The 12770-nt window shown below is 44.4% G+C and overlaps 1 protein-coding gene across 1 annotated transcript in view; it reads right to left on the reverse strand.

Moving 5' to 3' along the window:
- Positions 1 to 11823, reverse strand: part of LOC147701041 (ly6/PLAUR domain-containing protein 3-like) — a 428896-nt gene extending 417073 nt beyond the window's left edge. The window contains exon 1 of the mRNA XM_086929843.1: positions 11645 to 11823. Within this exon, the coding sequence (XP_086785969.1) occupies positions 11645 to 11723 (79 nt within the window). The 5' untranslated portion in view covers positions 11724 to 11823. The remainder of the gene's footprint in view (positions 1 to 11644) is intronic.
- Positions 11824 to 12770: the final 947 nt, after the last annotated feature.

Genomic DNA, 12770 nt, shown 5'->3' on the forward strand with positions numbered 1-12770 from the left:
AATCGAGCCTTGAGAGAGAGATACCAGACCTCCTTCGTTTTAAACCAACTTACGGAGCTGATTAGACTCGTAGAGAATTCTTGGATAGATTCTTGGCAGATAAATACTAAACTTAAGCTACTCCTCACTTACTTATTCCTTTGTACTAGACCTAGGTTAGGTACACCGGGGTAGGCGTATTTTAGAAACACCAGTTGAGTACTTTTAGTCAATATCACTGTATGTATTTTATATGTTTTAGGGAATTTATGGCTTAGAAACCATATCATGCTTTTACAGTACTATTTTATAATACTTTTTGTATTGTATGCCCTATTGTATGCCCCATACTTTATAACCAGTATTACGATTGTAGCAGTACATTTCTTATGCTTGAGAAGGAAGACTGTTCAATAAATACTTTTTATTGAAAACGCCTGTCTCTCTATTTTCTCAGCACGTCTGGTGAAACAAAGCATGCACGATTGACTGAGTGTCACCTTTGGGGTTAACAAGGAGGGAAGGCGCCAACACTGAAGTGTAGTTTCTTAGGTTTATTAAGGGTTTTACAGAGTCAACAGGCTGCTTGTGCACAATCCGGGTCCACAGGACTGAGATCCTCTTGATAGGGGTAGGCTTGCGTTATAGGTGGGGTATTCCTCCTCTTCTGTCAGTATCGCTCGAACTCAACATGAAAGGAAAAGAAACGTGGCTGTTAGGGCACAGCTCAATGCTACAAAATGAAATGGGAAAGGGGCGTGAGGATAACACTCGTGAGGAGATAAGCGACCTTCACCTGATACTGGAGAGCTCTACCTGAACAGTGCAGGGTGTTTGTGCTTAAAAGACAAGTGCCCGGTCCCTTCCCTCCCTTCTCCCTCTGTTACTCCGTTCCTGCCCAGTTAAAAGTGAGCAAGGCACGCAAGCGTTCTCGTACCTGTGGGAGTCACGTGTCTTCCTGCGCGTGGCTGGGCGAAGCGTTGGGACGTTGGCCTCCTGGCTCCTCCTGGGGTGATGCCTCTGGAACGTTCCCTCGATCAGCGGCGTCCCCGAATTCAGTCTCTTCGTGGGTCTTTGTACCAATGGTGGTTCTCCCTTCTCCGGTGTCCTCTCCGTCCGGTCCTCCGAGGTGGTCGGTTTCACTACGACTCGGTTTCTCCTCCTGCAACTCGCGCCGCGCCGTCCACAGCTCCGCGTATTCTGGGCCCGCCTTTTGCCTTCCAGTGCGTGCTCCTGATAGGCTTGTGGAGCCTGTCATCACAGGGGCGGAGTTCCAGGCAGGAAAGTCAAGGCCGTCCTTAAAGGGCCCCGACCAGTCCTGCAAGCGAGAGCTAGAGTCCGTTACGGGGCAGGTCTTGACCCTGTGACACTGAGTTAAATAGCTATCTATTGTTTCCACGACTCTAGAGATTGCTTTCTTATTCTTAGGAAACAAAGTTGTCATGTTTATGCGGTTGTTAGAAACTAATCCCTTCTTGTGAATTTGAGAAAGTTTCTAGTGACCTCTGAGCTAGCTGGCACTCACCATTAAGTCTAATATATGCTACAGAGACCTAGTCGACCTCAGTATATAAGAAACATAATAATAATAATAATAATAATCATATCTGAGTGGATGACTGCCAACTGTCTTCAGTTAAATGCTAACAAGTCAAAGGTCCTGCTGGTTGGGAGAAATACCGAGCTGTGGAGTGAGCAGACTGGTGGCCTGCTAAGCTGGGCTGCGCACCCGTCCCAAAACAGGTGGTAAAAAATTGGGGGGTGTGGGTAGATTACGCCCTTAGCTTTCAGACACAAAGAAAGTAGCAGAAACCTGTTTTGGCATTTTATGGGTGCTCAAACCAGTGCTGGGGTTCTTTGACCCGGCCATGAGGCAGGTGATTGTCTAGGCATCCATTCTGTCTGGACTGGACTATGCCAACTCACTCTACTTGGGAGTCAATAAGGCTGAAATTACAATACTGCAAAGGGTCCAGAACGCTGCAGCTAGAGTCTTGTTAGGTCTGCCCAGGACATGCCCCACTTCCAGTGTCATCCGTCGGCTGCATTTGTTGCCTGTGGCAAAACACATAGAGTTCAAGATTCTTTTCATGTCTTTTAAAATCTTAAATCTTTCTTCTCCAGACATCTTCGCCAATCTGCTTACACCTTACACCCTCTCCCGTGAACTCCGGTCTATGAGCCAGCATTTGCTGATTGTTCCGCAGGTGAGGTGGGTTCGTGGTGGTGGACGATCCTTTGATGTATTGGCAGCAAGACTTTGGAATGCGCGCTGCACCCCCATTTGTAGTATGAAAAACGACCTGGCTTTCCGTAAGGCTATCAAAACACACCTCTTTCCCCCACTATAGACTGTTGCATGTTGTGCTTTTTTCTGTTTCAGCGCTGGAATGCCCGGGGCAGCTGTGCGCTATTTAAAACTGCACAGCATAGCAGAATTTCATTTAAATGTATTTTTTTTCTTTTGGGGAACCCCCCGAATACCACGCTTGTTCTATAAAAAAATACTTCGAACCTTTTAAAGACATCGGTGATCTTGTATTAGAAGTGCATGTAGATGAAGAGGAATGGGTAAGATACTTTGAAGGAATATTTGGGCTACCAACTCCCTCAGGGAGGACTAATCTTCTCTGTATCGAGGTCCAAAAGGCATTAGAATCTTGCACCCCCGGTAAGACTCCGGGGCCAGATGAAGTACCCATTGACCTTTTACAACATAATTACGATATGTGCATCCTTTACTTGCAAATATTTTTAACAAAATTCAGATAGCAGGCCAACCACCATCATGGAATCAGAGCGGAATTGTGCCGATTTATAAAAAAGGAGAAAGGAGCTCCCCAAAATATTATCGCCCTATATCTCTCCTCAATACCACCACTAAATTAACAGGTTGGGTTCTCCTGGCTAGACTGGAGGATTGGGCAGAATCGCATAATATAATTATGAAGGCACAATATGGGTTCCGTAGAGGAATGGGGACAGTCGATCAGTGCCTAATCCTCTCACTAACTATAGGGAAGTACTCAAAGGCTAAAAGCAGTGCGCTATACATGGCCTTCATGGACTTAACATCAGCATTTGACTGTGTCTCACATTCTAGGCTGTGGTGCGGGCAATGACCCGCCGGTTATTGGCTTCATCCGCCAGCTGTACGCCAACGACACTCCTTGTGTAAGGTATTGCAGGAAGAGGGAGTGCTCTCGTCACTTTAAAATCAAAAAGGAAGTAAGACGAGGGTGTATGCTTGCCCTGTGTCTTTTCTCAATCCATACGAATGAAGTTGAGTTCTCCCTGTCTGCTCTCAAATTGGACGTGCCCAAATTCGATCAAACCCCCCTCCCAATCCTAGCGTACGCTGATTATGCAGTACGGATTGCTAGATCTGGGTTGGCCTATAAAAATTAATCACCGCTTATTCCATCTTTATGGCCTCCCTTGACCTAAAAGTGAATGAATCCAAATCATTTATAAATGTGGCCAGAGCTACTAGAAGTGAGAAACATCCCCATGTTCAGCTGGCAGGTAAGGGAATTGAGGTGGTTGACTCCTTTTGCATACCCTGGAATCTTGAAAACAAGAGGCCAGGGTATGCAAAGGAGCCTCAATGCTGTTAATAGATTTGCAATAAAGCTGGGAGGAAGTCCACTGGATGCAATAAAAAATATTTATTTAGCTAAAACAAAGTCCGCCTTAAAATATGGAGCAGGTGTTTGGGGGATGGTTAATGCTGCTTTGTTACAGCAAACGGAAGACTCATTTTTACAAATCACGTGACTTTACCCCAATCAGCCCCAAATTACATTTTACATCTTGAATTGGGGCATCCCTATTTGAGTGGCACCATAAGGTTCTCTCCAGCCCTCTTGTGGGTTTTAATATGGCAGAGAACTATGTTGGACGTGACCCAAACAATCATTAAGGAATGCTGTAACCTAGATCACTACAAATGTATTGTGGTGGCTAAATTACTTAGAAACTGAACTAAAAGCTCCAAGGCTGGGAAAACGTTTTCAGGACCCTGACTCCTGTAAAAAGGTCACGAAGAAATGGATAACTCATTTATGTACCCAAAGATTAAAATATGTCCAAAGGGAAAAAAACGGTATCAATCATTCCTCCATTGCATACGAGCTGGTCCCATCAATATCAGGATAAGGTTTTCATTATTTATCTCCTGTAAATGACGCGGAGCACAGATTTATTTTATTGCGCTTCCGACTGAATATAATTCCGTTACTCCTGTGATACCTACAAAATAAATACAGACTAGCAGATCTTACTCCCTGCCCTCGCAATAACCGTGCCATGCAGGCAGACTTACATATTGTATTATTATTACTCCCAATCCTGAGGCACAATAAATTTAGGCAATGCTGGGTTGCCATGTATTTTCTAAAGGCCTTACTGAACCCACTTGCATCTTTCTATGTTGCCTCATTTTTAAGGGCCTGTTTTAGGAAGAGGACAAAGGCGGGCTCACATCTTAGTAGTATTTCGCAATTTTAATTATCAATTGTTTTTTCTAAATGCTTTTAAAGGTCTTACTTGGATCACAGCAAATCTATTTAATACTAATTTTTAACTATGTATATATGTATATTTATTGGTCCGGAAATGTTATATGTACTTATGTGCTTTTATGGTCTGTTTATAAAAGATCGAATAAAGCTGTGTGACTGACTGACTTCTAACCTTCCTTTACCACTACCTACCTCTAAAGCATAAAAAAATCCTCACCACCTTTTACCACTACCCACTCCTAAACCCCAAATGTACCTTTACCACGCCAAACTGTAAAGTTTCCCTTACTATCCTTTACACCACTTACCCCAAAACCCTAAAAATACCCTTAACACCCTTTACCACTCACCACTATCACTCCCTAATCCCTAAAATTACTCTTACTACCCCAAACCCTGAAATGTATTTACCCTTTACTGCTACCCGAACCTAAACCGAAAATTACCCTTACCACCCCTAAATCCTAAAAAATCCCTTTACCACCCTTTATCACTACCCACCCTGAAACCCACAAAATTACCTGTAAAATCCTTTACCAGTAGGTATGCAGTGTCCCATATTACGGAGGCAGAGACCCGGATTTCAGGTGTAGAGGACGACGTCGCAGCCCTGAAGCGCAAGGTGGCCAGCATGGAAAGCACTCAGAAGGGCCTGGTACTCGGGCTGACGAAGCGGAGGGGCGGACACGGCGGAACAATCTGCGCTTTGTCGGTTTTCCCGAGGGCTGCGAGAAAGGCAATATGGAGAGCTTCCTAAAGCAGTGGCTGAAAAGCTGGGTCCCCCCTGACGCCATATCCCGGTGTTTCGTGATAGAGTGGGCCCACAGAGCTCTCATTCAGAAACCTCCGGTAGGGGCTCACCTGCGGCCCGTGATCGCAAAACTTTTGAACTATCATGACCGCTATACCATACTGAAACAGGCCAGGGCCAAGGAACCTCTGCTCTATGAGAATAAGCGCATCTTGATCTTTCTGGATTATACACGCTTAGTACAGAAGCAGCGTCAGTCGTTCATTGCCGCAAAAGCCTGTCTGAGACTTGTGGGGGATGTAGTCCCTAGAATAGCCGTTCCCCTCACGGCGAAGGTTTGCAGTGCAATGTGGGGATGGAAAGCTGTTTCCCTCACGGGGGCAGGAGGCAGGTAGAAACAAGTGGCTGTTTCCCTCACTGCGGCAGTCGTTACTGCAAGCAAGTTCCAATTCAGTCTTACACTATATTTCCCCCCACAACATACACACACATCAGTGTTTACACACAGAGTGTTGGGCACAGCTTTGCCAGTCCTGTTTTGACAGTGCTTCTGCTAGTACAGCAACGTTGTGAATTTCTATAATGCATATCTACTGGCCCAGTAGTGGAAATCATCACCATAATAACTGGTGAATAAAGCACTAGGTAGCAACACATTTTAGAAGATAAGAGGATGAAGGAGGAGCACAGTGACGATTCATAAATGTATGAGCTAACAGAAACAGAAGAAGGTGTTAAGGAATGTCCCTCTTTGTTGTGTGTAAATGGTGGCCAACTTTAAAAGTTGTAGAGGTAAGCCCAAGCCCCACTCGCTTTTCAAATTCACTTTAGAAAAAGTTCTTAATTTCAAAAAAATTATAAACACAAGATATGCGATATTAATTCAACATGTGAAATATTTTTTAATTATTATTGTTTTCTGAATTGTCCATTTTATATCATATACTTCTAGAAAGTAATAGTCCTTATGGCGTACTCGTAAGCGCCTTGAAGAAAGCAGCAGCCTCTGTGAAAACACTGTGCAGCACAATGGGAAAAACAGTAATGGGGAGGGGTGACCTGTGGATCGGGCATGAGGAACAGCAGCATTTCTGATGTGATAATAAAAATATTAACAGCCCTGTTTACAGTACAGAGCAGCAAAGCTCAGAGCGAGTGAAAAAAATGAGCGCCGTGCAAACTGCTCTAAATGTTTTTTAACCTGTATGGTGTCCTCATAAGCACTACGGAGGAGCAGCAGCCTCGGTGAAAGCACTGAGCAGCAACAGTAGGAAAAGCATTGACGGAAGAGGGGGTGATCTGTAGACAGGGCATGAGGAGCAGCAGAGTTTGTGACCAGATAAGAAGAAGAAGATTTACAGGCCTCTTTACAGAACGGAGCAACAAAGCGAATTAAAAAAAAGAGCGCTGGTGTAAAGTGCTTCAAATTAAAAAAGTAGCTCCAAAACATTTCCAAAAATGAGAGCTGGGGATGAATAGTTGTAATTCAGCTCTGCTGTCAGGTAGGGCTAAACACAGGAAGAGGCATGACGCATGCATGCCATGGACAAATGGGGAGATAGAATAGAAGACAGACGATGGGGCCAACAAATCGGAAGCTTGGGCCGGGCTGAAGCCCACAAAGTATATACAACAGCGCCCTCTTCAAGACAGTGCATGCACTGTCTAGAGCTGAGACCTAATAATTCCTTGCACAAGAACCTCCTTAAAAACCAACTAGTGACAAAAGAGACTTTACTCAGGCTACAGACAAAAATTGAATCAGGCTAAATTTACCAACGTCCCTCTCACCACCGCCAGTGAAGTGGAATTTAATTTGAAAAACAATTCCATTTTTGTCCTCTTCTTGAACTGCGCTTCCATTCAGCAAGAAAGAAAACCGCAAACAAATTTTTTGTCCTAACTTGATTGCGTTCTACTTTTCTTCGAAACACTGTTTGAATCAGAATCCAAGTAAAATCTGTACTTTATAAAAGGCATGTTCTGTCACTGGCACTCACCATGCTGTAGAGTTCGGGTATTTTGTAATGTATTGTAGTTGCATTTATGTCATATTTCATACTCTAAACATAGCACCAAAGTGCATTTGCAGGCGAGTAGCACGCTACTCTGTGGATTTCCATAGATGGAACAGTGCATATTTGTTGTGTGTCCTCCATGGGGAGTTTTTATGTCATGAGTCAGAGCACATGCTCCTAGTTTCGCTGATACGCTTCTGCTTCATTTTGCAGAGAGATTGGTTGCCCACTGATAGACAGAAGTGTGTGAGTGCAGTCTCTCTTTTGAAGTGTTTTGGTGTGTGGATATGGCCAAAATGGCTGATTCTGTGTCATAAACAAAGGTGTGGTTGACCAACTCATGGGTGTAGCAGAGCAGTGTGAGGATAGCCTGGGCTGCATAAGCCAGTACCTGCCATCTATAGAGTGATCCCTTTATATACAGTCCGCATCACAAGACTACAGGACTAAGAAAGTGCAAAGATATGATGGAAGCTACCACTGAGAGGTGCAAACTGAATCCGGCAGTAACAGCCCTCAAGAGTGCTTCCAATCAACCCCAAAACAGCCTCTGCGGAAGGAAAAGGCTACAGAAGTAGGAGAGGAGGGTGAAGTAAGGATAGAAGAATGTTGGTTGGCGGGAGAAGAGGACATACTCCCAAAATGCCTTGTCTGAGGTCTGGGCAGGGGGTCATTAAATGTGTCTGGGCTACAATGCAGTGTTTCCTTACAGTGAATTTACCTGCTGAATATTCCGGCTAGTCAAATTGGATTTGTTGTTCCCGCAGTCTGTGAATACCAATGTTGGAACAATGGACCTCTTAAAATTGGGTGGAATGAATTTCCATGCACAAATTCTGCTCTGCACCATACCCAATCATATGAGCACCTTGCACGCGGGCTGATTAGACACAGTTCGACACCATGAGGCACGAGAAGCAATGAAAAAACAACGCATCTCTACCTCTAAATGGCTTCTGGATAACCTGGCTGATGTGGGCGGGTCTAATTATGATGATATTCCCAATCTGTTTTTAACTTTTACAATAACAGTGCACATACTTAAAAAAAAAAGCAATTAGGGAATGGATGATTATGGCTCTTTAGGGATCTCTGTATTTAATGGAAGGGTAGTGGTCTGTTCTGTGAAGCCAAGATAGAGGCACACAGGAAAAGAACTCCCAGATTCATCATTGTCATGTTTTGTGAGTCCTTAATAGCGATTATTAAGGAATCGCTATTAACCCCTTGTGTGCTGATGACGGAACCGCTCCGTCATCAGCTGCGGTGGCGCTGTGCTGATGACGGAGCGGTTCCGTCATGGCCCGCCCACCGCTCATGCGCGGCGCGAATTCAGTGCCTGCGCTGAGCGTTCTATTGAGCGGGCGGGGCCATGACAGAACCGCTCCGTCAAAAGCACAGCGCAACCGACGCTGGTGATGGAGCGGTTCCGTCACCAGCATGCGCCCGGCGCTCTTCCGCCCCGCCCCCTTAGCACTGCGGCGGAATAGCCGCCGCAGTGAAGGGGTTAAAGATTCGCAAAACGGGATTCATATAGAAATCGCAATATTTATTGCGATTCCTACAGCTTCCTTATTTGCGATTCGCTAGGAATGAATGGGGAGTCATTCCTTATTTGCGATTAGCAAAGAGCGAATCGCAAATAAGGATGCGATTTCAAGGGTGACAGGGTGTCCAAAGGACACCCTGTAGCACCCCTGAAATGGTAATGTACACTGGTGTTGCGCACACACATGTCCAAAGGACATGTGTTTGTGTAACATACAACTTAGAAAAATGCACTAAAGTGCATTTTTCCAAGTTTTCGCTATTTACCACGTAGTTAGACTTCGCGGTAAATAGCGGCCCCAGATTGCGAATTCGCAATTTTTAAATGGTTCATGAATTGCATTTAAGGAATCTCAAATTGAGATTCCTTAAATGCAATTCATCACAATTTAGCGATTTCTATAATTGCGATTTTTGCCTTTGGGATGATGAATCCCAAATCCAAAAATAGCGCTAGCAAAGGGCCAGATTCTAAGAATCTGGCCCTTGGCGAGCCGAATTTCCATTGATGAATCTGGCTGAAAGAAACAATCCTTCTCGTTGGGATGCCTGCTACCCGAAAGAAATGTAAATTTGTTCAATTGGTTAATCGGACAATCTAAAGGCCGCTTTGGAGCGGGTGTACGGCTTTAATTGATGGAGTCATTTCAGGCTTTACGGTGACAATAGTTTACCCTTTTTAGAAGAAATGCACAAGTGTTATCAGTTGCATTCTGGACGCCAACCTTCTAAGGGGAAATTATTTGAGAGGTTCTCACTAGGTATAGTCTGATTGCATATTACTACAAATATAGATTTTTTGTCGTTAGCTCTTAGGGCCATATGTATCAAGCTAATTAGCATTCGCAAATTTGCGAATGCTAATTTGACAAATGGTATGTATCAAACATGTTTGATGCAAAATAAGGAATAGCAAAATTTGCAATTCCTTATTTTGCGATTGCACTTAAGGAATTGCAAATTTTGCGATTCCTTAAATGCAAGGTATTAAACAAAAAATATTTAAAAAATGCCATTAAGGATTCGCAAATTACCACCAACTTCTAGTTGGTGGTAACTTGTGAATTCTTTTCAAAAAGCTTTTTTCCAAAAAACAAAAGGTGCCGTATGACGCCCATACATGCCCTTAGGGCATGTATGTGCACCTTATGCCCCCAAAAGTCTTTTTCAGGGGTGCAGCAGGGTGTTCTTGAGACACCCCAGCACCCTTGAAGAAATTCCTAATTTGCGATTAGCTAATTGCTAATCGCAAATTGCACCTTCATTCCTATGGGCCTCCTGGCCCATGGAAATGAATGGGTAATTTGCGATTAGCAATTTGCTAATCGCAAATTAGGAATGGTAAAGAATCGCTATTTAATAGCGATTTTGTAAATACATACTGTTTTGCGAATTCCAAATAACAATTCCTTAAAATTCGCTATTTGGAATTCGCTAAACGGTAGTATGATACATATGGCCCTAAGAGCCTGGTGTGCCAAAATCATTAGCAAAAAGTGGTTGCAAATTGCAACTTTCTTTTGACAAATGGAAACAATTTGGCTAACCGACCTATGTACTTACAGGTCAGCTCCCAAAATTCTGAATTATAGTAGGTTGCAATCCGGCAAACCTCATCAATAGTCACAATGGAAGGCACAAGCTGCAAGCCATTGTGGGTGGATGCCATCTAAGGCATGGACGGTGTCCTGCTCGGGTCAGTAGACCGCCACATCTGCGATCGCATGTAACCGCATCGCTGTGGCGGCTTTTCCCGCTGTGTGCGGCAATTTGCGAAAAGCCGCGTTAGGTGACGAGCTCATCCGCACACGACTACCGTGGCTGATGACGAGCTGAGCTGCAGCCTACTTCTAGATAAACGAAATTGGGCTGCAGTTAAACAAGAAATGTTTATTTTTTAGGCATGGTTGTGGGTTGCACTGGGCCTCTGGATCACTGCCTACTTCCCAACAAACGTGTTTTTATTACATTCACAATTGCAAATGTGTTACCACCCAACTCAGGAACCTGTAACTTTCCAAAGATGCGCGACCGGATTTCGGTTAAAATACTTTTATACATACGAAAACGAATCACTATTTAGAATGGACGCCCTAAACACGCCTCTTTATTTATTTATTTATTTATTTATTTTATGCAAATTTTTAAAGCGCGCAAATACCCGTACGGGTGTCTCGGCGCTATTGTTACAGAACTCACTTCTTGCGATGAGGGGGAATTAGGAAGAGAACAACCATGTTTTAAGGCTCTTTCTGAATTTGAGCTGCTGAATACTAATTGGTTATGTGTTCTAAATCCATTTTGCGATGTAGCAAAACTGTTAGCCAATCACAAAATGGGTTTAGTACATTAAAAAAACCATTTCATATTTCACATTTGTGAATCACAAGCTTTGGGGCCGCAAAGTGGCTTTGCACATCTGACCCAAAATATCTCTGTTCATTATGTGGCAGCCTAGCTTGCTCTGTATTTAACACAATATTAAAGCAATGACCTGCATAAAATCACGCATTTCCCACATTTATATTTAATTTATGAAGGTGAAAAGCTAACATGATAGTTGTAGCATATTTTGTCCTTTTGAGACACATACCTGCCCAGTCCCCTTTACCCTCGGTTTCTCTTCTTGTTTTAAGCAGTGAATACTTTGTAAGGGGGGCACTGAGGCCCCCTGGTCACTGCTGCCCGGGCACACAACAGCCGAAGAGCTGTGTGCGTCGTCGAAGCTGCAGCTGCCCGGGCCAGGGATGCGAGGGTTGGGATGACTAGAGTCCTTTTGTCCCAGTGGGCGTTGTGCACTTCTAGGAACACCTTCACCTACATACCTTGAGCCAGGAGGACGGCCATCAGCATTCCCGCCAAGGCCACTTTCCGCAAAACCTGCGCGTGCTTTCCTTCTTCCATCCCTGCGCTTCCCTTCTGTTCGTCTGCCTAAGAAAAGAGATGGTGTCAGCGTAGAGCCAGGACCTCGAGCGAAGTGGCTCTTATTATAAGCACTTTCCAGACACGTCACGCCCCTTCTTTCTCTGCTTGTGCCAGGATTGCACAATAAATGAGTTCAGGCGAGGTTCTGACCCCCCCCCCCCCCCCCCCCACACACACACACACACATCAGTGTTTACAGCACAGCTCTGCCAGTCGGAATCTGCCAGTACCGCTAAGTTGTGAATTTCTATACTTGTCAATTAATTTAGACGAAACTATTTAAATTAATTCAGCGGGCAAGAACCTCCTTAAAAACCAAATAATTTCTTTCCTCAGACTACATCTAAATATATCAGGGTGAATTGTTTACGAAGTCCATCCAACCACCGACAGCGAAAAGGAATTACATTTGAGAACCAATTCCATATTTGCCCTCTTCTTGAACGGTGCTGCCTCTCAGCAAAATAGACAACCGCATCGAACTTTTTGGTCTATCTTGACTGCGCTCTAGCTTTGCTTAGACTAAGAAGGTGGTGCCCTTGTTGTTAAATAATACCAGGGCCCAGTGGTCGAAGTGGGGACAAAAAAGTAGGGGAACTGTGGACTGAGACTCAGGGGGCGGGAATAAGCAGAGGATTGGAGTAGTGGGCGGAGTCGGAGGTGTGGCTAAAAGTAGCAAAACATACCAATTTTTAGTGCATTTGGCATTTCACTGACCAGTTACAGCTTATAACGTTATTTAATTCAAACAATCGATAAACATGTTCATTTGAGGTTTAATATACAAGTTGTTGGGGGCGTGGCTTACGCGCCGACGTGGGATGGCGCTGCCCGGCTGAGCTCCGTGAAGACGCGGGACTGAATCTGTGTTTCCTGCATACTTTCCTCATACGGACATCGGGGAAAACTAATTTCGTACGGCGGAACATGGTCCCCGTACCTTGCGAGCGGCGGCGGCGCTCCAATTTGCCGCTTTAACATCTTTTTCCACTGCAGCTTATATTTTCAGTACAGGGACGCGGGCGG

Source organism: Lissotriton vulgaris, chromosome 7 (genome assembly GCF_964263255.1).
Source record: "Lissotriton vulgaris chromosome 7, aLisVul1.2, whole genome shotgun sequence".
NCBI lineage: Eukaryota > Metazoa > Chordata > Amphibia > Caudata > Salamandridae > Lissotriton > Lissotriton vulgaris.